Source organism: Hyperoodon ampullatus (assembly GCF_949752795.1).
Source record: "Hyperoodon ampullatus genome assembly, chromosome: 18".
Taxonomy (NCBI): domain Eukaryota; kingdom Metazoa; phylum Chordata; class Mammalia; order Artiodactyla; family Ziphiidae; genus Hyperoodon; species Hyperoodon ampullatus.
In genome coordinates, this window is record NC_136931.1 from 28,555,347 (window position 1) to 28,576,449 (window position 21,103).

The 21,103-nt window shown below is 55.3% G+C and overlaps 1 protein-coding gene across 6 annotated transcripts in view; it reads right to left on the reverse strand.

Annotated features, from left to right (window-relative positions):
- SLC12A3 (solute carrier family 12 member 3) overlaps positions 1 to 15,827 on the reverse strand; it is a gene marked incomplete at both ends in the record, with an annotated part of 39,376 nt that extends 23,549 nt beyond the window's left edge. For 3 of the 6 annotated variants that reach the window (XM_079722904.1, XM_079722902.1, XM_079722900.1), the window contains 14 exons: positions 34 to 189; positions 1,106 to 1,207; positions 2,836 to 2,959; positions 3,427 to 3,534; positions 3,817 to 3,971; positions 4,906 to 4,990; positions 9,555 to 9,685; positions 10,504 to 10,615; positions 11,606 to 11,716; positions 12,105 to 12,244; positions 12,561 to 12,656; positions 13,378 to 13,453; positions 14,963 to 15,106; positions 15,546 to 15,827. In XM_079722904.1, coding sequence (XP_079579030.1) covers positions 34 to 189; positions 1,106 to 1,207; positions 2,836 to 2,959; positions 3,427 to 3,534; positions 3,817 to 3,971; positions 4,906 to 4,990; positions 9,555 to 9,685; positions 10,504 to 10,615; positions 11,606 to 11,716; positions 12,105 to 12,244; positions 12,561 to 12,656; positions 13,378 to 13,453; positions 14,963 to 15,106; positions 15,546 to 15,827 — 1,822 coding nt within the window. Of the gene's footprint in view, positions 1 to 33; positions 190 to 1,105; positions 1,208 to 2,835; positions 2,960 to 3,426; positions 3,535 to 3,816; positions 3,972 to 4,905; positions 4,991 to 9,554; positions 9,686 to 10,503; positions 10,616 to 11,605; positions 11,717 to 12,104; positions 12,245 to 12,560; positions 12,657 to 13,377; positions 13,454 to 14,962; positions 15,110 to 15,545 lie in introns of all 6 variants that reach the window. The other 3 variants (XM_079722903.1, XM_079722901.1, XM_079722899.1) reach the window with 1 other exon arrangement.
- Positions 15,828 to 21,103: the final 5,276 nt, after the last annotated feature.

Sequence of the window (21,103 nt, forward strand, 5' to 3'; positions counted from 1 at the left end):
GCGTGACCCCCTGGACAGCCTGCAACCGCACACCTGGCTTCTTGTAGATCACATAGAGCAGGAGGAAGAGGACCACACCGATGGAGATGAGGGCCGCCCACCAGGTGAGAAGGAACATGATGACCACAGAGATGATCGCCCCAAACAGCGCTGCCCACTTGCTGTAGTATCGGAATGAGGGTCTCCACCCTGGGCGGGGGGCACAGGGCAGGACGTATGCTCAGTACTCCGGAGCCTCCTCCTGGGCCAGCATAGCTGGGCAGGGCCTGGGTGGCAATGCCCACAGTGCCCAGGGCTGGGGTCCCAGTCTGTGCCCGCCCACCCACCCTGCTTCCTGGAGCTGGGCTTGGAGCCTCTGGTAGGGCCACACACCTGCCTTGGCTGGCATCCTGCCGTGTGAACATGCTACACCAAGGGGGAGGTGTCCAGCTCTGGCCAAATATGGCCACAGGACATCCAATGTCACAGCAGTGCTGGTTTCCGGGGCTCGCACAGAGCCGAGGGGGTGAGATGGAGGGGAAGGACATGATTCTGCCTAGCCCCACACTTGCAGGCCATGCCAGGGCCTCCACTAGTGACAGCCGCTCCACGGCACAACTCCAGGGCACCGTGGTCCATGGTCTAGGGAAAAGGTGGCCCCAGGACCAGCCCATCGGCGATTTGGGGCTAACTAGAAAAAGTCTTCCTTGAGACTCTTTACTGCCATCTGCCAGAAAATTTTCATAATAAACATAGAAATCTATAACATCTATGAGTGGCGCCCCCTGGAGTTGGGCAACGTGCAACCTGCAGCCACCCCATCTGCGACTGACGATTCTGTTCCCTTTCTGGGGAGTCAGACTCCTGACTCCCTTAAAACTGGTGTAGGAATGCCCTAGAAAAGTCCCCGCATACTGTAAACAGTACATGAATCCATGTATAGTGTACATTGTAAGTGCTTGATAAAGGATAGCTGTTATTATTGTTATTATATGAATGGTCCCTTTAATTGATTTCAATTTGAGAGGTGACCTTGGTCTGCCCACCTGCATCCATGCCTTCCACTCTCTGCTCCATACCCGAGCCCCAGGTGCCTCCTCCCATGAGGGGGGAGGGTCTTGCTTACCAGGTGAGTTGGTGATGGAGGCGTGGAAGCAGCTGAAGTTGATGAGGGCATAGGAGCACAGGAAGAAGTTGGAGATGATGGGGGCGATGGTGTTGAGCTCAGCTTCAGGGACCCAAGGGAGAGAGGAATCAGTCTACTGGGCAACTCCACCAAGGAGTCATTGGTACCCTCCCTCTCAGGATAAGGGGACCCCAGATGGGCCACCGAGGCTCAGTGAATCTCAACTTTCTCATCTGTGAAATGGGTCCATCATTTTGTGAATCTCAAAGTCCAGTGTTTTGTAAACTGTAAACTGCCGGCTCTAAAGAGGATGGAGAGCAGTGTGAGGGTAGATCCCATCAGGCTACGGGATGGCCAAGAACAGTGGCTATCACACTTCTTTGTGTGACCACAAATTACAGTAAGAAATACGTTTTACAGTGTGACCCAAGACACATGTTCTCTATTTTATGAAACCTTGAGACTGTATCGCAGTTCCACCCACAGTGGAAACCCATTCAAGAACCAGCTCCTTCCCTTCCCTGTCTCACAAGTCCCTGCTCTGCTGCAACCCCTGGCATCCCTAGACACACTTTTGCATGTGAATCCTTGTCTCAGGGCCTGCTTCTGTGGATTCCAAAATAAGACAAACAACTCTTATGTGCCAGGCCTTCTGTACATGAGTCCATTGAATTAGCACAAGAGCCTTTCCCCAGAGCATTTGAGATCATGATCCTCCATCTGAGGTACAGTCAGAACCACCCAGATAAAACGACATCAAACCCGAGGCAGGGGTGGATGGCAGGGTGAGCAGAAAACATCCAGGAACATTTGGGAATGCCAGGCCTGACTAGGTGTTTCCATTCCCTGCTTGTGGCCCCGCTGCCTCTTCATCTGGTGCAGGATCCAGGAGTATCTAGTGTCCAGAAAGTTTCCCTTGAGTGGAAGTGGCTAGACCATTGGGTTATGTCTCATGGCTTGGTGATGCCAGCCTAAGTATTAGAGCAGGGATTCAGCTGTGGCAGGAAGGTGCCCCCCAGCCTGGGGAGGTTCACCAACAGTTGATCCTGACCCCATTCCTGCATAGGGAGCAGGGACCAGGGGTCATCATGCCAAGGCATGGTGATTGCCCTTGCTTGGTAGGGCCACCTCTCTCCTAGCAAGTTCTGCCTCGTTGGCTAAGTAAATCAGGAAGTACTGGGGAGTGTGCACACATGAGTGTGTGCGTATATGAATGCATGTGTGTGTGTGTGTGTGATATACACACATGGTCTCTTCCTGCCCATCTGTGACACACCCGCTATGCATTATTACTCCCATTTTTCAGATGAGGAAACCGAGGCTCTAGGAGGTGAAGTGATTTTTTCCAAGGTCACACAATTGGCATATGGCAAAGCCAGGATAGAAAGTCAATCTAATTAACTGATTAACTGGAATCTTTCTCCTAAGGTAACCCCTACCTTGGAGCCCAAGGGATCCAGCAGCTCAAGATCTGAGAAATGAGGTTGGTCTAGGTTCTACACCTACAGAGATAGTGATCCAGCTGTTTGTACCAGCTCCCGAGGAGGAATCAGTCAGCTTGTCCTGTGCTCCCAACGTGCTCCTGGGGGCTAGTTCAGACCTGGGGAGGGAGGTCCCAGCTGCCAGGACACAGGAATGCAGAGCCAGGGAAAGCATGTCGGGCCCTGTCCCCATGGCCCTCACGGCTGGCCGGGAGAGGTGGCAGCCCCGTACCCTCTCCAAGGACTCACCGATGACAATGAAGGCCACAGCAATGGCATAGGCCAGCAGGTAGCCGCGCACTGGCTCATTGTTCTTGCCATAGCCTTTGCCGAAGAAGCCGATCAGCGGGTACAGCTGGTCTATGCACAGGCACTGTGGGCACAGGACGACGGGCTCACCCCCTGGCCGGGACCTGCCCCATCCCCTCCCCTGTGGCCACCTGGACCCCAGGCCCTGCTTGCTCTCTCCGTGACCTCAGCAGGGCACTTCCTGAACTGGGTCCCGGCTTCTGTCTCTTGAAAGTGGACTGATCTCCTGCCCTCCCCACCTCACCATGAAGACTGAAAGGGCAAAGGGGGCTGATCACATCAGAGGGAAACTGGGAGGGGGGCTGCAAACGGGGTGCCAGGCTGCACAGAGGGAGTGAGGGGTGGGAAAGGCAGCTGCTCTTCAAAGCTTGGCACAGGAAGGGGCTGCTTCCTGCAAGCGTTTGCTTTACTAGCTCCTTTTCCTTCAGTCTAGACACCGGGTCATATGACTCCTCCAGGCCTTTGTGGCAGTCACCTGGGGCCCCCTGCACCTGGCCTCCTAGACACTCCCGCCCCCTTCCACAGCCTCACCTGGAAAACTTTGGCGGCAGAGATGAGACAGGCCAGGGCTGAGGAGAGGGTGGCCCCAAAGATGCCGGCCGTGATCAGGGGTGCGAAGCCTGACACCATGCTCATGGTCTGCAGGGACATGGGGTTCGGGCCCCCATGGTGAGGGGTGGGGCCCAGAGTCCCCACCCAGGGCACCCCAGTCCCCGCTGCAGGCAGGGGCTGAGTCTGGGAGCTGCCACCTGAGTCTGCAACCCGCACTGGGGACCCAGTGCCCACCAGGGCAGGAACTGGGCCCAGGCCCCTACCTGAAACTCTTTCCCCAAGCCTGGGGCCAGCCCCCCAAACCTTGTCTACCCCAGCCCAGTCCAGCCTCCACCCGGCCCTCCCTGCATCTGGCAGGGCTGCACATACCTGGTAGTGGTTGATGAGGCCGTAGCGGCAGCTGTGCTGCTGGGAGCACTCGGTAAAGTTCCAGCCGTAACCACAGGCCAGCCCCTCGCAGGCGCCTGAGCCGGGGATCACCGTGTCATTCAGGATTCCGGAGGCATCTCGAACCACACAGGACCCTGAGGAGGAAGGAGGGTGTGGGGAGGCCTCCTTTCCCTCCTCTCCCCTCCCCTCCCACCCTGAAAACACCAGACACTTCTGCAGAGGGCGACATGCTGCTGATGGGCCAGCTCTTCCTTTACTTTATGATAATAATAATAATGATGATGATGATGATGATGACGACAATGATTTTAGCTACCATGCAGAAGCGCCTCCAATGTGCCAGGCCCTGTGTTAAGGACTTTAAACACTCTGGGGAAACAGGTATTACTACTACTTTTATTGTCATTGCCATTCTACAGAGGCACAGGGAGCTTAAGTGACCTAAGGTCACAGTGTCCTCCTTAAAGTGGAGAACCGGATCGCAGGCCCTAAGTGGCTATGACCTGGGCCATGTCCCTTGGCCACCTGCGAGCAGCTCACCTCACGATGTGGCTATTGGGAGCAAGAGCCTGTGTGAGGATCTCAGTGAGAGGCGAGTGTCAGCAGCCCAGGCCTGGTCCGAAGCCCACCTCTACTGCTCAGGCTCTGTGACCTTGGGCAGGTCGCTTAACCTCGCTAAGCCCTTGTTTTCTCCTCCGTCAAGTGGCAGAAATGATAGTGACCAGATTAAATGCAATAAGGCATGTAAAGGGCTGGGCACATGGTGATAAGTCAGTTGCTAGAGTCATCTTCCTCCTCCTCATCATCATTGTTTTGATCATTATTCCTGGAGTTGGAACATGACTTTTCCTATAGGATTTTCATACCATGGAATCTGTAACCTGAGGTTTGAAGGGACCAGAGGAGCCTGGGGTGATCCCCCATCTCCACCACAAACTACCCGCCAAGGTGCCCCCCAAAATAAAGTTCGAGGCTCCACTTCCTGGGGTTGCCATGTCCTCCCGGCCCAGCCATCCTTGTTAGAGAGCCAGAAGGCACCCTGTGACCCCTCCAGGGTTGGCAGCTTACCAATGGTGGCCGAGATGGCGAGGTAGGAAATGGTGGTCCAGAAAATGGCCATGAGCGTTCCCTTGGGGATGGCTACAGCAGGGTCCTGGAGGAGGGAGGGAGAGAGGGCATCAGGCAGCCCCTGGGCCTCCTCCCAGGCCCTGTCCTTGTCAGGCTGAGGGTGGGGCAGCAAACACTGACCTTGACCCCCCAGAACCCCCTTCCCTGGGGCATTGAGAGGAAGGCACCTTGAGACTGAGGACCCACAGAGGGGGACAGGACAGAACCAAGGGGACGGCTGAGACCACATTCAGGGCCCTGGGAGCCCAAGGCAGAGAGAGGAACTCCAAGCAGCCCCAGGCCTGGTCCCCGAGGACACCTGGCTGACGCTTGCTCTGGGGGCTGTGAAGGGTGGGGTGAGGTGGAGGGCTCCCGAGTCAGCCTGCCTGGGGTCAAATCCAGGTGATCGCTGGGCAGCGTGCATGTCCTCCCATGCTTCAGCCCCTCCAGCCTCACAGGGATGCTGGTGAAACCAATTAATCCTTGTCAAGCTCCTAGACCAGGGCCCAGCTCACCAGCTGGGCGCACTGCGTGCAGTCACTATTGTGCACCAGTTGATTTGTCTGGTTCCACAGCAATCAATATATAGACAAGCCCCAAACTCTCTCCTTCCTCTTCGAGAAAGAACTCTGCTGGTGCTTTCCTGGCAGTAGTAGCAGACCTTCACAGCCACGTCATGTGTTTCATTCTTCCAGGCACTTTCTCAAACATAGCTTCCTGAGAAGTGGCTGGTGGCAAAACTGAGGCCAGGGAGCTGTGAGCAAGGCCCAGCTCACTGAGCCCCAGCGGCTCGGTCCTGACCACGCCAAGGTCCACAGCCTCAGGCCCCCCGGGGGTGCTGATCCTGGGTGGAGTAACGCAGGCTGGGATTTTTATGGCAAGTTTCCCATCCAGGCACAGACTAGCTTGGAGGGGAAGGTCACGTCAGCCATAGGAAGTAAATTCGTAAACCTGCCAGCCTTTTCTGGGCCATTCTGCTCACCGCTCAGCTGGCAGGAAGAATCACAGGTGACAGAGCTTGGAGGGACCATGACACTGTTCAAATTCATTGGCAAGTCGAAGCAAAGCTGGTCATGGTCCAGCTCTCTGCCTCAGACACTCGGAGGCCTGTGCTGGAACCCATGGTCAATCTGTAATGACCAGGCCGTGAACCTGCCCTTAAGGAGCCCTGGCCCAAGTGGAGGAGGACAGGTGGGATCCTGCCAACACAGGGCAGATGGTGCCCGCCACAGAGAGGATCACAGTGCACTGGGGAACCAGGTTGCGGAGACACTGCCAGGAACGCCGGAAGGCCTCAGGGTGGGGTCCCGGGACGATTTATGTGGCTCTGAAGGCACCGGGGTGGGAGGAAGGGCGCGGCGGGTCAGAGAGAAGTGGGAGCAGAGCTGGAGGGAGGCTGGAGGCTCTGGAGCACCCCGGGCTGCTGAGGTCTCTGCTCTGGGGGCCCTGCAACCATGGGCCAGCCAGCCCTGCCCTGAGTCCCTGGTCCCAAGGCCAACAGACCAGGTCAACCTCCCAGCTCACCTATGGTGGGTGGAATAATGTCTCCCAAAATTCACATTTATCCAGAACCTCAGAGTATGACCTTATTTGGGAATAGCATCTTTGCAAATGTAATTAGTTAAGATGAGGTCATACTGGATTAGGTGGGCCCTAAATCCAATGACTGGTGTCCTTGGAGAGGAGAGGACACAGAGAGGAAAGAAGGCCACATGAAGACAGAGGTAGAGATTGGAGGGATGAAGCTACAAGCCAAGGAATGCTCAGGATTGTTGGAAGCTACCAGAAGTTGGAAGAGGCAAGGAAGTATTCTTCCCTAGAGCCTTCAGAGGGAGCATGGCTCTACTGGCACCTTTTTTTGGACTTCTGGCTTCTAGAACTGTGTGAGAATAAATTTCCGTTGTCTTCAGCCACCAAGTTTGTGGTAATGTGTTATAGCAGCCACAGGAAATGAATACACCAGGCTTCCATCCTACCCTCACGTCTTGGCGTGAAATCTCAGAGCCCAACTCACAAATCAGGCATATCTGGGTCCACATCTTGCTTATCTCTTCCTGGCTGTGTGCCTTGGAACAAACCCTTTAACCTCTCTGAGCCTCAGTGTCTCTCCCCTGCTGTCTGTGAAATAAGAAAGTAGCCTGGCATGTAGCAAGCGCCTGTAAATGTGAGCGGTTAGGGGTGGGGACTGTATTGCGACACAACCTGGGACAACACCAGCCTGGCACAGATCCCATGGCAGTCACTAGGAAGTCCCTTGTCTCTGAGCACCCATTCCCCCATCAGCAAATTGAGTTAATAATGCTTTTCTTGGCCTTAGCACAGGGTGGTTGTGAAGATTAAACCAACATGAGATCATGGTCACGAGACTGCTCTGTAAGCACTAAAGGGTTGGGAGACGTAAAGGATTAATAGTAACCATGACAACTTTGTCATCACCCCTTTAGGTCTCGGCTCACCTGTCACCTTCTCAGGAGTCTCTGGTCACCTTGTGTAAATTCACACCGTGCTTCTGCACCCCTGACCCAGGGATTGCCTCCCCACCACTTCCCTGCTTGATTTTTCTCCCCATCGCTCAACCACCGTCAGGCAAACTACAGATTTTACTTATTTATTTGTTGATTGTCTCTCTCACTAGCATGTCAGCTCCATGAGGGCAGGAATTTGTGTCTCTTTTGTTTACCGCTGCATCCACAAGACACTGGCCTCAAAGCTCAAAGCAAGTGCTCAAAAAATATTGGTTGAATGACGGAGTTGCTGTGATAAAGTTGAGGTCTCTTGGTTTTAGAAACTTGCATTCCAGGTCCTCTGACACCTGTGTGTGGGACCCTGGGCAAGCCCCTGACCCTCTCTGAGCTTGGTTTGCTCCTCTGTAACATGGGGGTGATGATGGTAGAAGCTTACAGCTGTCCCACAGATATTATTTTTAAAGAAGGAGGCACCGAGCCGGCCACATGGTAAAAATGACATTGACCTTGACAACCAGCCTTTAGCACTTCCTCTGGGCTGGGCACTGTTGTAAGCACTTTACGTAAATTAGTGCGCTGAATCCTTGCTCCCTGCCCTGGGAAGCCAGGGCTGCATGAGTCCCAGTTTACAACTGGGGAAGCTGAGGTCCAGAGAGGTTTTAAGGGACTTGCATAAAGTCCCCATGAACGGGAGCTGCTCTTTGCTGAGGACTTCCTGTCCCACCGGATGGGCAAGGGGCCAGATCTAGGAGAAAAGTGTCCCTTTAGGGCTTGAGGGCATTTAAGACAGAAGAAGATGCCTGCCCCTGCCCCCAGCTCTGAGACAGCTGCCTGGCCCTGATGCCTGCGCACTGGGCCGGTTGGTAACCTAAGAAGCTTGATAAAGCATCTAGATAAATCCCCAGGCTATGATGATCTATAACGGGGCTGGGAGGGGAACCAGGCCACCTGAGCACAAGCCCAAGCTCTGCAGAGAACTCGGGGCAGGCAGACCAGGCCCCTGCTGGCCGCTCCCCAGAGAAGGGAGAGGAGCCGGGCAAACACGGCCTCCCTCCGATTTCCAGGTCCTGCTAGAGCCACGCTGCAATTCGAGATTGCCTCCAATGCACAATTCTTAATTCATTTAAGAAAATGCATCAAGGAGCACCTTTCGAGCAGGACTGTAGATGGAGGGTGAAGGTCCCCAGCCCAGAGCCAGGCTTCTCACTGTTCATCCCCACTTGTGTACCAGCTCCTTTGATAACCTCCCTCTGGCAAAGATTCCACTGGGTTTCTTGTCTCTCAGAGCCCAGCTTCAGCCCCACCTCCAGCCAGAAGTTTTGCTGGAGCCCCTGCCACCTCAGTCTGCACTTCTCCCCCACTTGTGCGCACTGTACTTCTGCTCTAACACTTCCCATTTTCCACATCCCACCACTGTTCACTCAACACACAGGCACCAAGCACCTAGGACGCATCAGACCCTGAGCCGGGAACAGGGACATAGAGGTAGGCCCCAGTTCTCCAGATGCGGTGGGGCAGAGACATAAGTGGCCTGACATCACTAAATTAGGGGAACCAAGACTCTGACAAAAGGGCTGGGAGAGGTATAAGGATGGAGGCTTTAATTTGCAGGAGGAACAGAACTTTGCAAGGTAAAGAAATGAGGATAGCGAGTCCCAGGTAGAGAGCACAGCACAGGCAAAGGTGTGGAGGAGGGACAGGGCAACAGGGGCAAAGCAGTAGATCCTCAGGGCTGGGGCAAGGGTCATGGCAGCAGCAACAGTTCCCGTGGGGCTGGGGCTTCACATGCCGAGCCAAGGAGCCTGCCCGCATCAAGACGACGGAGAGCCCTGGGAGGATGTGCCTGATCCCGTCTGAGTTTTGGAAGGTCAAGCTGGGTCAGTCTTCCCCTTAGGCTGGGAGTCCCAGGATCGAGGGAGGAGACTAGCCCATTTGGGGGTGGCCCTCAAGGCCTAGAGTGCAGTGGTGCCAATCAACAACCTCAGAATGGAGTGGGATGAATGGGATGGATTGGGGTTGGCTTGGATTGAGTCGCACAGAAGTTTAGAAGCTCTGGCCCTGGGGTCTCAGGGCTCTGCTCAGTGCCCAGTGGGACATCCTGGTAGGACAGGGCCAGGAAGCAGGAGGGCTGGGTGTCTTGCTCACCTTGAGGTCCCCGGAGATGTTGGCTCCTGCCAGGATGCCCGTGGCCGAGGGGAAGAAGATGGAAAACATCCCGAAGAAGCTGCCGTCCACACCCCGCCAGTCAGGCACCAAGTTCTGGGCAAAAATGTCCGCTGGAAAAACAAGGCCTGAGTCAGGGCCTCCTGGAAGGCCTGGGCCCCCTCTCTGGGCCCAGCCGGGCAGGCAGGAGGCTCCCATGGCAGCTCCTGGCTGTGGGGGTCGTGGGTGCCAGCCTCCCCACATAACCGAGCAGGACCCTACGGGGCCTTCCCAGAATTGACCCCCACCCATGTCCTCTGCCTGCCTTTTGTCTGTAGATAAGCTTTAGTCAAAGAATACATTTAATCAGAGAAGGGAGAACATGCAGGAAGAAAACAGTCAAGCAAGACAAAATAATAGTAGCTTAACCATTAAACAAAGTCAAGGACTTTTAGTTCCTCCTCAAGGGCTATAGATAATATTCTGGGCCAAATCCTTTGAGCTGTTTTGCAGCTACTGAAACCCGCATCAGGTGGGAGAAGTTAACTGCGTGCTGCCCACAAGCACGTAGACCCCAGACCAGCTGGAACCAGAAGGCTGATGATGTTGACTCCCGATTACCTCACCACCAGCCAATCAGAAGAATGTCCACCAGCTGATCACACACCCCACACCCCCCTCCCTCACTCTATCTTTATAAATCTTTCCCTGAAAGCTGTCAGGGAGTTTGGGTCTTTTAAGCACTCACTGCCCTGGACTCCTTCCTTGACCCTGAAATAAACGCTGCACTTTCCTTCACCACAACCCAGTGTCAGTAGATTGGCTTTACTGCGCACGGGTAAGTGGACCCAAGTTTGGTTCGGTAACACCGGTGCCCACGTAATGGGCCAGATTGGTGGGCAGACTGTCCCTGTCCCCAGAGCCACGGGCAGTGGTCCCAACCTGCACATACCCCGGTAGCTGAAGAAGCCTTTGGAGGCCTTGTCCTCAGAGGGAGGGATCAGTGTCCCAACCAGGTAGTTGGCAAAAGAGACCATGATGACGAGGAAGAAGAGCACCTGGGCCTGGGAGGAAGGGAGTCTGGAGGTCAGACGGTCTGGCTCTGCCTTTTCAGGGAGCCCCAGCAGGGAAGAGCTTGCCCCAGGTCCCTTACTCTCCCATTCATTCATTCATTCATTCATTCAACACGCATTACTCCACAGGCTCTGTTCTAGGAGCTGGCGACATAGCAAGGCTCCTGTCTTGCTGATAAATAAGGAGGATGAATCTAGAGTAAGAACAGGGGGTGTCCCAGGGACTGGGTTGAGGCTACTTTAGCAGGGTGGCCTGAGAAGGTGTCTTCAGGGGTCCTAAAGGAGGAGGATAATGGAGCAGCAGAATGATGGGGGCATAAGCTTGGTGCATTCAAGGAAGAGTGGGGAGGTGGTGGAGCTGGAGGTCAGAGCCAGGGGATGAGAGGCGGGGCAGCCGGGGCCAGGGCTGTGCTGGTCAAGGCTGCCAGCTGTGGCCCAACATCTCTTCCCTTATTTCATGCTGAACCTCTGACTCGGGGCTTGGGATAGGTTCAGATGAAGACCACATTTCCCCAGCCCCCCTTACAGTGAGGTGTGGCCATGGACCCCGTTCCGGCCAACGGGAAGTGAGCAGAAGGAATATGCACAACTTCCAGGCTGGGACAGAAAAGGAAAGGGGAAGGGGATTCTCTCCTTTCCACCCTCTGTCCCCTTCCTGCTGACTGGGCTGTGGACATGGAGGTGGGGGCCGTAGGCCACAGGATGGAAGGCGCCTGAATACCTGGTCCCCAGGGGACAGGGACACACACACACACACACACACACACACACACACACACACACACACCCTGGACTGTTCCATGAGAGAGAAATGAACGATTCTGGCTTAAGGCCCCCTTCCTTAGGGTCTGTGTCACAGCAGCAGAACGTAAAGCTCATCTGACACACACAAGAGGCAGAACCAAGACCGGGACCAGGTCCCGCGATTCCCGCTTCTGCACTCGACCGTGCCCACATCCCTCCCCAACATCCTGTCCTCACCTTGGACTCCCACTCCATGCCAGCCAGGGAGATGGCCAGCAGCACAGTGACGGTGACCACGCCAATGATGCGGATGTCGTTGGTGGGGTCCACAATGGGTGAGCCGTACTCCTGGGGGAGGTGACAGGCCAGGCTGCATGCTGCCTCTGAACAGCCCACCCCGCCAGGCTCCTCCACTGTGATTTACCTCATTTATGGTTGCCCTCTCATAGGAAAACACAAACTCAAATCCCTCCCCTGCCCACAAGTCCTCCAAAGCAGCTACTGCATGGGTCTGGACAATTTGGCCCTAAAGGCAACACGCATCCCTGAAGGAGACTTCTGGGTACGGTCTTTATTTGAAGAGATCATCAGAGTCACCCACAATGATTGGACTGTGGCTTTGGTCCCTAAAGCCCAAATTGGGTAGAGGGGCAGGAAGGCCTGGCCCAGAAGGTGTGGAGGAGAATGCGGCAGGCGGCCAGGGCTCCGTCTGCCCGGGGTCCAGCCCCTACCTCACCTGGAGCAAGTCCTGCACGGTCTCTGCGAAGCCCACAGTGTGCATGGCCACACCCACAGCATTGGCGAAGGCAAAGATAAGGCCGATGGAGCCCCCTAGCTCTGGGCCAAGACTCCGGGAGATGAGGAAGTAGGTGCCACCTATTGGGGACAGAGCCAGGAGCCATGAAACCAGAGGAGCCAGCTGGCTGGGGTGGACTTGGGGCAGGCAGAGCTGAGGCTGGGAGGGGGTGAGCATGGGGCCCAGGGGGTTCATGGAGCAGGAGACAACCAAGGCCATCCCATCGCATAGGTGTGGAAAGCCTGCCTGAAGCCTACATCTGGAATCAACAGGGGCTGCCTGGGGTGTCCCCGTCTGGGTGGGGGTGGAGGGTAGGGAGTGGTTCAGAGACCCGTTCCCGGGGTGAAGACTCGGGGACCTACATGAGGAGGACCTTGGGGCTGGGGGAGGGCCCACCTGACTTGACCTTGCCGTTGGTGGAGATGGCCGAGATGGAGAGGCCCGTGATGGAGGTCACCATGACCGAGAGCAGGATGATGATCCAGGTCAGGACTGTGGGGGTGGGTGGGGAGGTGATCGCCCCAAAACTCAGTCAGGGCATTTCTCAGAAGGAGCCATTTGAGGAACCTGAATCAGCCAACTGATTCACCACATGACTTAAGTCACTTTCCTTCTCTGAGCCTCACTTTTCTCATCTGAAAAATGGGTCTCTGTCTACTTCCTGGTATATTCTAAATAGCCAGGGAGCTGATAAGCCAACATGTAAAGGATCATTACGTATGGAAGGGTAGGTATCCTCTCTTAATAATAAAAAATAAAGTAATAGTTACCACTTGATGAGCACCTCTGGGTGACAAACCCTGTGCTGTTTTATGTGCATCAGAGGAACCCCACAATAGATCTGTAAGGTGGGGACAGTTATTGCCCTCGTTTAACTGATGAGGAAACCAAGGCTCAGAGAGGTAAAAAACTTGTCCAAGGTCACACAGCATGGTACAGAGCTAGCAGCTGGTCTGTCCACAGTGTGAGTTCCTAACCCAGATGCTCTGCAGAAGAAATTTGACTCCAAGAGGTTAAGTGACTTACTGAGGGCAAACTGAGCCAGGGAGAGCCCCCAGGCCTGCTGACTCCACGTCCAGTGCTCCTTGGCCACACTACCCTGACCTCTGTAACCCGTGGGCTCTGTAACCCAAGTTCAAGATTGCTCCCGTGGAGCCTGGGAGGACCAGGACCCGGGCGCACCTTACCCCTGCCCCCCAGAGGCAGCACTCACCAATGCCTGCCTGGGCGGTAATCCAGGGGAGCCGCAGATAGAGGATCACACCCCAGATATTGAGCATGCAACGGATCTGGGAGGAGAGGGGGGTCAGAGGCCACCTGGGGTGGGGGCTGAGTACCCCCAAGGTCAAGCACATAAGTCCCTGTCCCCAATCTTGGCATGGCATTGGGCACCTAGGGGACACCTGGGCTCTTTCCTTGCTTCACCCACTTTAGTGGGTGCCCACTTCAGAGCCTCTCTGGTTCTGCGGGGCAGGGAGGGGAGGGGTACCCAGAGACCCACCTGTCCCTCCCAGCACTCTCCTACCCTCCTTCCATCGAGGCCTGAGGATGGGCAGCAAGCATTATCACCCCTCACCCTGCTCCAAGCCCAGGGTCCTGTGTCTGCCAGCCCCAGTCATGGCCCAGTGGCCAGCTGTTGGCCCAGAGCCTGGCATTCAGGGGGAACTCAGCAAATGCCAGCTGAGCCAATGCCCTACATACAAGCAGAAATCAGGGCTCAGGTGGCTTTGACTTCAGCTTACGAATTTAAAGCAAAGCCAGACGCCATAGCTGAGGCTGGAATCCCATGTGGGAGGGGCTGGTGTGGTCTTTGGCCCCAGCCATGTCTTGGGGTGGGGGACATGTGGCATTTACAAGCCCAGGGGGATTTCTTTTTTCTTTCTCTTTTCTTTTCTTTCTTTTTTTAAGTCTTTAAAATTTTTTTGTATTTAATTTATTTTAAAAAATTGAGGTATAGTTGATTTACAATATTATATTAGCTTCAGGTGTATAATACAGTGATTCAAAATTTTAGGCCTGGGAAATTTCTAAGGCCCTCCATATGCTCTGAGGTACTGAATGGGCCCACATCAGGCTCTGGCCACCACAGTGAGGGAGGGAGACCCAGACTCCGGATTACGGGCCTCTGGAGCTAGAGGGGGGTTGACCGTTCAGATGGAGAAAGAGGCACAGCCAAGCAAGCTGTTGGCAGAGTTAAGGTCAGAACCCCGGCTTCCTGCCTCCCAGAGCGGGAAGCTTTCTCCTAGATCTCATGCAATCCCCTCTGTAAAGTGCCATAATGTCTTCCAAAGCCAAGTACATTAGATTGTTTGCTATCTTGGAGCCTAAAACAGCAAACCTTCTCCTTCCCATCGTGGAGAATGAGAAAACAATGTTGTAGATTTGTGTTTAGTACTGCCCTCTGGTGGCTCTTTGGGGGAAACACAGTTTCTCTCAAAAACTCCAAGGTAGGCATTCATCCAAGGGCTTTACATCTATTAATTCATTGAATGCTCATCATTTCATAGACGAGGAAAGTAAGGCATAGACAGGTTAAGTAACTTGTCCAAGGTCACATGATGACTGAGCAGACAAACAGAGATCTTCCCCAGGGTTAGGTCTCAGTCTGGGGGGTAAATGGAGGTCAGGAAGTACAAAAGCAGAGAAAATTTGAGGTCACTAGGCAGATGGGGAAACTGAGGCCCGGGCTGAGTCTTGGGTCTGCCTTGACTACTAAGGCCCGAGAGCCCAAGCTGAGCCTGAATGGAGCTCTGTCGCCCTACCCCCATCCCTGGACATCCCATCCACGCCCGACTCACCATCACCCCCTTGACCCAGCCAAAGCGCACAGGCTCCTCAGGGTTCTTCTCGCCTTTGGTACCTGCCTCATCCTCCACCAGCCCATCGGTCATCTCATGGCTGGGCCGGCTGTCAAAGGCCAGAGCATGCAGGTGGCTGCCTTCCTGCTGGGAGCGCAGAGACCGCGGGTCAGGTAGTCAGGGGTCATGACAATCCAGCTCCCCCGCCTCCCCACCCTCCACCATCCAGCCTCCCAAGTAGCAAACCAGCAAGCCCCGTCTCTGCTGCAGACCTTTCTTACCCTCCTCTCCCCATCTCCTTTAGGTGAGTTTAAACTCTGTAAACTTCCACTGACTGGGAGCTCATTACCTCTCTGGGCAACCCTAGATTGCTTGACTGGGTCGCCAATGACTGGGCAATGAATATTACATGTGCCCAGAGCTTTACAGCTCCCATACCCGCATTCCATGTGGGCCTCTCAACCCATGAGGAAGACACCTGTTTGTCCCCATGACACAGATGACAAAGCCAAGGCTCAGAGAGGTTAGGTAACTGGCCAAGGTCACACAGCAGGAAGGCCCACTCCTCTGGGACGGTGTTTACCTTGAGGAAGGAGTGCAGGTCGGCCAGCGTGGGCCGGACCTTTCGGGGCTCGCCGGGCAGGGTGCTGTTGGCATAGTGCTCGTAGGCAGGCACCACATCGATAGTGTTGTAGCCAAAGGTGCGCATGTAGAAGGTGCTGCCGTGGGTCAGGTGGCTGGGGTGGCTGTTGTCATAGGCAGCCGGTGGGGGGGGCTCATCGCCCCCCAGCAATGTGCTGATGGTGAAGCGCCCACTGCACAGAGCAGGGTCTCTGGGCATCTCCAACACCGGCAGCTCTGCCATTGTGGCTCTGGGTGTCGGCAGAGGGGGCCAGGGTCGGCGGGGACACGCAGGGTGGCTATATAGGCTGGGGCCACAGGGAGGAGGCGGAGAGGTTGGCCCAAACCGCCCACAGCTGGCGAGCAAGGTCCCTGGACAGGGTGGGAGGCAGAGCACGTGCCTGATGCTGTCCTGCCCACCATCTGATCTCAGAGATAGCAACATGGCCTTGGACTGGGAGCCAGGGCTGGGTCAGCAGGGAAGGGGGGCATGCCCAGCCCCTGGGTCCTAGAGAGGCTCTTCTGAGTTTGGGGGCAGTGGACATCAGCAGCCAGACCCTAGGAAGGAGTACTCACCAAGAGGATCCTTAGGGACCTTACGAGGGTCCCCAGAGACAGCCTGATGGCCTGAGGACCCACTCCATGCAGGTTCAAAAACCTCTTGTTTCAGTATATGGTATTTAGTTTTATATTTTGTTTATTTAGTATGTTCGAATAGATGAATGGTATGACATTTAAAAAGATACACACACACACACACACACACACACACACACACACACACACATATATAAAAGGTTAGTCTCTCTTACTATGAGAGCGGTAGTGTGGTGGCCACCTGATGTGCCACCAGAAAAGAAGGACAACCCCCAGCTGCTGCGAGGGGTCTCAGTGTCAGCTCCTATGGCAATGGCCTTGCCTATGACCAAGTTCCCCCATGGAGCTCTCATCCAATGATAGGTGTGGGATGCAAAGGCCTGATGCCCTGCCCCCAGATCTGAGGAGCCATCTCACCTCCAGAAGTCCCCAGTGTCAGCTGAGGCTTTGTCTACACAGCAGCCCACTCCTCCCTCTGTCCTGTCCTGCTTCCTTCTCTTCTCGCCAGAAGTACTGACCCCAAGAGCTCTACTGGTGAGTGCCCTGCAGGCTCACCTTTGTCTCAAAGTCTGCTTCCTGGGGGTGGGTGGCCTAAAGCTCACAGGAAAACCGCTCATCTCTTTGTTACCCCTGCTGGGTTTTGCATCTTTCAGCCATTCAACTAACAAACCTTATTGACCATCGACCATGTCTTGGGTGGAGACAGGAGGCAGGAACACAGACGGCGGGCACAGGCCTACGTTCACAGGGCTGCTGAGTTAGTGGGGGAAACGGACCTGGAAAGAGACCAGCCCCACTGTGTGAAGAGGGTGGCGATGGGAGAGATGCACATAGAGGAGGGTCAGGGTGGGGACAACCAGGGACAGGACAGACCCCTGACCGGAGTCTTGGAGGACAAGCTGCTCTTCTGAAGGCAGGGGATGAATGGAGGCCTCAAGGCCACCACCAGCCACAGGCTTCTAAGCTTGGCTTATGCCCAGGCTCTGGCCCTCGTGAGGGACACACTTTCTCTACCTCCCTGCCCTGCCTCTCAGCCCTGAGCTGCGCTCTCAAAGCTCACCCACGTCCCCAGACACCAGCTCTGAGATGCTCAGAGCCCCCCGGGGCTCCATGATGTCCATCAGCAAGTCAGCACCAGTGGACTGAGAACTTGCGGGGGGCCTGGCTGGCTTCTGCTGCCCCCTCACTCCTGGTCCAGAGGGGCCCAGGACAGGAGGAAATGCTCAGACCGTGTCAGGGTAACAAGCTGCGTTAGGGAATCACGACCCTCTAAGATGAGGGTGCTTCAATGGGGGTCCAGGAGCCCCACAAATTTGTAGACAAGTTTTCATACCTAAGTGCATTTTCCTGGAAAGGGGGGCATAAAGTTCATCCAACTTGCTAGAAGACCAGTCCACGGGGGCAGGGATCTGGGCCCATCTTGTTCACTGATATTCCCAAGCAGTTAGAACAGCACTGAGCAGGTCCTCATTAAACGCTTGTTGAATGAGTAAGGAAGGGAAGCCAGAACCAAAGAGAGGCTGCCATAGAAACCCTTGGCTGACAGAACTACCCGGGGGGTGGGGATGGGGACAAAGGGTAGGTCCTCGGGGTCCTCCCAGCTCAACCAGGCACAGAGGTGAGCTGAGGACGGCTGGTCCTTGATGACAAACCCAAAAGATTATGATCACTGTGCACTGTTTTGCAAAGTTGATATATTTACTATGTGTTCACTTCTTTAAAAGACTCTTCTCGGGGCTCCCCAGACCCCCAGACTTGCCTACTCCCTCTCCAGGACGTCTGGCCCCTCCTCAGAGAGGCTTCTGCAGGACGGTGTCCCCAACCCCAAGCCAGTTGCCAGCAGGGGGGAAGGCTCCAAGGTGAGGACTCCAGAGCCAGGACCACAGCTGTGGTCAGCTTTCCACCTTCCCTGCAGCGCCCCGCCCCATCTGCCAATTACTCCTTCCCTCCCACGGGGCCTCGGGGTAGAGCTTACAGACCTTATCGCCCTCTCCATCTTTAACTGCCACTTGACGGGTGAAAATCACAGCTGCCCAACACCCCCTTAGCTGTCCCTACATACCCTGTCCCCAGAGCAGCTGTGGAAAATTCGTGATTAAGATCTTAGGAGAGGAAGTGGCCAGAGGGACCAAGGCTGGTTTCCAGCAGCACTGGGGCCCCAGCAGAGTGAGGGCCCACAGCTTTGCTGGATGACCTTGAGCAAGCCACTTCCTCCCCCTCTGCAATTCCCAGGCCTGGGTTAGCTCCAAGTTCCCTCCCAGCCCTGGAGGGGAGCATTTGCTTTTTTGAGAAGCCTTTCCTGCACCCCCATACCTGTATGTCTCTGGGTGGGGGGATTTAAGCAGGACCCCTCAAAAGGCTTATCAATAGGACAGTTGAAGGGACTGTTGGAACTCCTTGTCCCAAAGCACAGACGCCAAAGAAAGAGGCTTCCTGCCCTTGGATGGAAGTCCATCCCTTTGAGAAATGCTCACAGAGGCACTCTTCTTGATGGGGGCACCATGTGGGTCACACACGACTCCTGCCTTCCAGGGCTTCAGCTGCCAGGTTGCCCAGAGCCTGTCAGGCCGCCCAGAGCCTGTCAGGTCTGAGACCAGGAGTGGAAGTTGGAGGAACCCTGAGTGAAACCCTGGGATTTGGCCTCAGGGGCTGTCAGGCTCCCATCTCAGTTGTCAGTTTCTCCAGGGCTCTGAGCAAGTCCTTCCCTCAGGCCCCTCAGCCCCCACTTAGCAGCCGAATAGAAATGACACCTACATCAGTGCTGGCTCTCGCTCACTCAAGAGCCCCTGGCTGGGTGACTTAGGGCCCCTGGCCTCTCCCGGTTCTGGGAGGAAGAAGAATGGGGTGTTAAAGGAGCAGAAAGACTCAGGAAACTCCCTGGAAGGGAAAACCCCAGGCACAGGGCGACGAAATGGTGAGGACAGAAGGGCCTGCTGTCTTCACAGCCACTGAAGCACCTAAGCCTTTATGCAACAGGACTGGAACTCACAGCCTAGCCTGGCAGACTAACCAGCAAGGAGATCGCAGCAACTGGCTAGCAGAGGAGGGAGGCTGCCCTGGAGGAGGGGGAGCCTCGAGGGGAGACATAGGCAAGGATGGAGGGGGTTCTGGGGCATGGGGCTTGGGAAGGCGCGGTCAGTGGGAGGGACCAGGTGGTGGGACTGGAGCTCACGGTGCCAAGGTGGGCGGGGGAGGGAAGAAATGGTGGGAGATAAGGCTGAAAAGGGGTCCGATTGTTTCTTCAGTCACTCACATTTATTGAGTGCCTACTGCATACCATACCCTGTGCTAGGCAAGGAAGGCACCACGGGGAACAAGACAAAGGCCCTGCCCTCCTGGAGCTCACATTCTAGTGGAAGAGACAGACAAGCAGTAAACAAGCAATCATCATGGTACATTCAGTGATAAGTGCTATGAAGAAAACAAAGCTTTTTTTTTTTTTTTTTTTTTTAAAAGGAGGGGCATTTAGGCCTCTCTGAGAATGAGAAATTTGAGCTGAGATCCAACAATAAGGAGGAGATACCCATAAGTGAGCAGGTGTGAGCACAGGGGTTCCAGAAAGAGGAGAGAGCATGTGCAAAGGCTCTGGGGTAGGAGTGTGGTTGAGGATTCAAGATGGCAAGGAGGCCAGGATGGCAGGAGCCAAGGGACTGAGGAGATGGGTTTGAGACATGGAAGGGGGGACACCAGGCCTTATAAGCCAGGGTTAGAAGTTGCACGTTCTATTATGTGATGGTCAGATTTATATTTTTCAAAGTTCACTTTGGTCATTGTGTCATTTGGAGATTGGGTGGAGGGAGGCAAGGGCAAAGCAAGACTAGTGGGGCCACTGTGGGTGCATGAAGGTGGTGGCCGGGCCGGGGAGTAGATGTGGTTGGTAGGGTCGTGAGAAGTGTTGGGAGTTGAGAAATATTCTGAAGGCAGAGCCGATGGAACCAGCACACGGATTCATGTAGGACAGGAGTTAGAGAGAAGAGGGGAACAGGGAGGACTCTATGGGGTAAATGTGGTGTCATTTCTGAGTAGGGACACCTGGCAAGGAGGGCCTTGAATGCCAGGGTAGGAGACTGGCCTTTGTCCTGGGGAATCAGATCTCATCTGTTTCTGGAAAGCTGGTGGGGGGCATAGTGGGGTGGTGAGCAGTGCCAGGAAGAAAGAACAGGGCCAGGGAGGGCCGGGAGGGGCTCCGGTGACAGTCAGGCAGAACAGACGACTCCACAGCTCTGAGCCCTCGGGCTCACCCCTGACTGCACACAACACTCAATCATCTCACTGGAGCCTCTGACAAATGCTGACTCCCCCGCTGGAGATGCTATGGGCCTGGGGCCGAAAAGGGGATGAGGGGCCGGCATCAGTATTCTTAGAAATCTCCCCAGGTGGAACTGAGGGGCAGTCAGGCTGAGACCCAGTGGGCTAAAGAGAACAATCTTTCACACGCAGACTGCCCACCCCCACACCAACCCCCACCCCATCCCCACGTCCACATCCGCCCCGGTCCCACGAGGCTCGCCTGGAGAGGATGGGTATGATGCAACCCTGGTGTCGTGAAATAGCCGGGTAAGAGGATGCGCTGCTCGTCGGCCTGATTCACAACACCAGCTGCAGCAACGATACCAGAACTCGGCGAGCTTCCTCCTCTGGATGTGGCTCCGAGGATTTGAGGCAGTGATGACAAGCGTGGGCAAACATCCTCCCCGACCGATGGCTGTCCTGGGCCAGCGCCATGCAGAGGCCCAGGGCTGCAAATGAGGGAGGCTGGGTCCCTGCCCACAGTGGGGCGCACAGACTTGATGGTAGCGAGGAAGTGGGGAGCAGACACAAAACCCTGTATACAGTGTAGGGGGAAGGGCAACAATGGAGGTGTCTGGCACTGGAAAGGTCTGGGAAGCCAGAGGCTGACTGCAACCTCTGCAAGCAACCAGG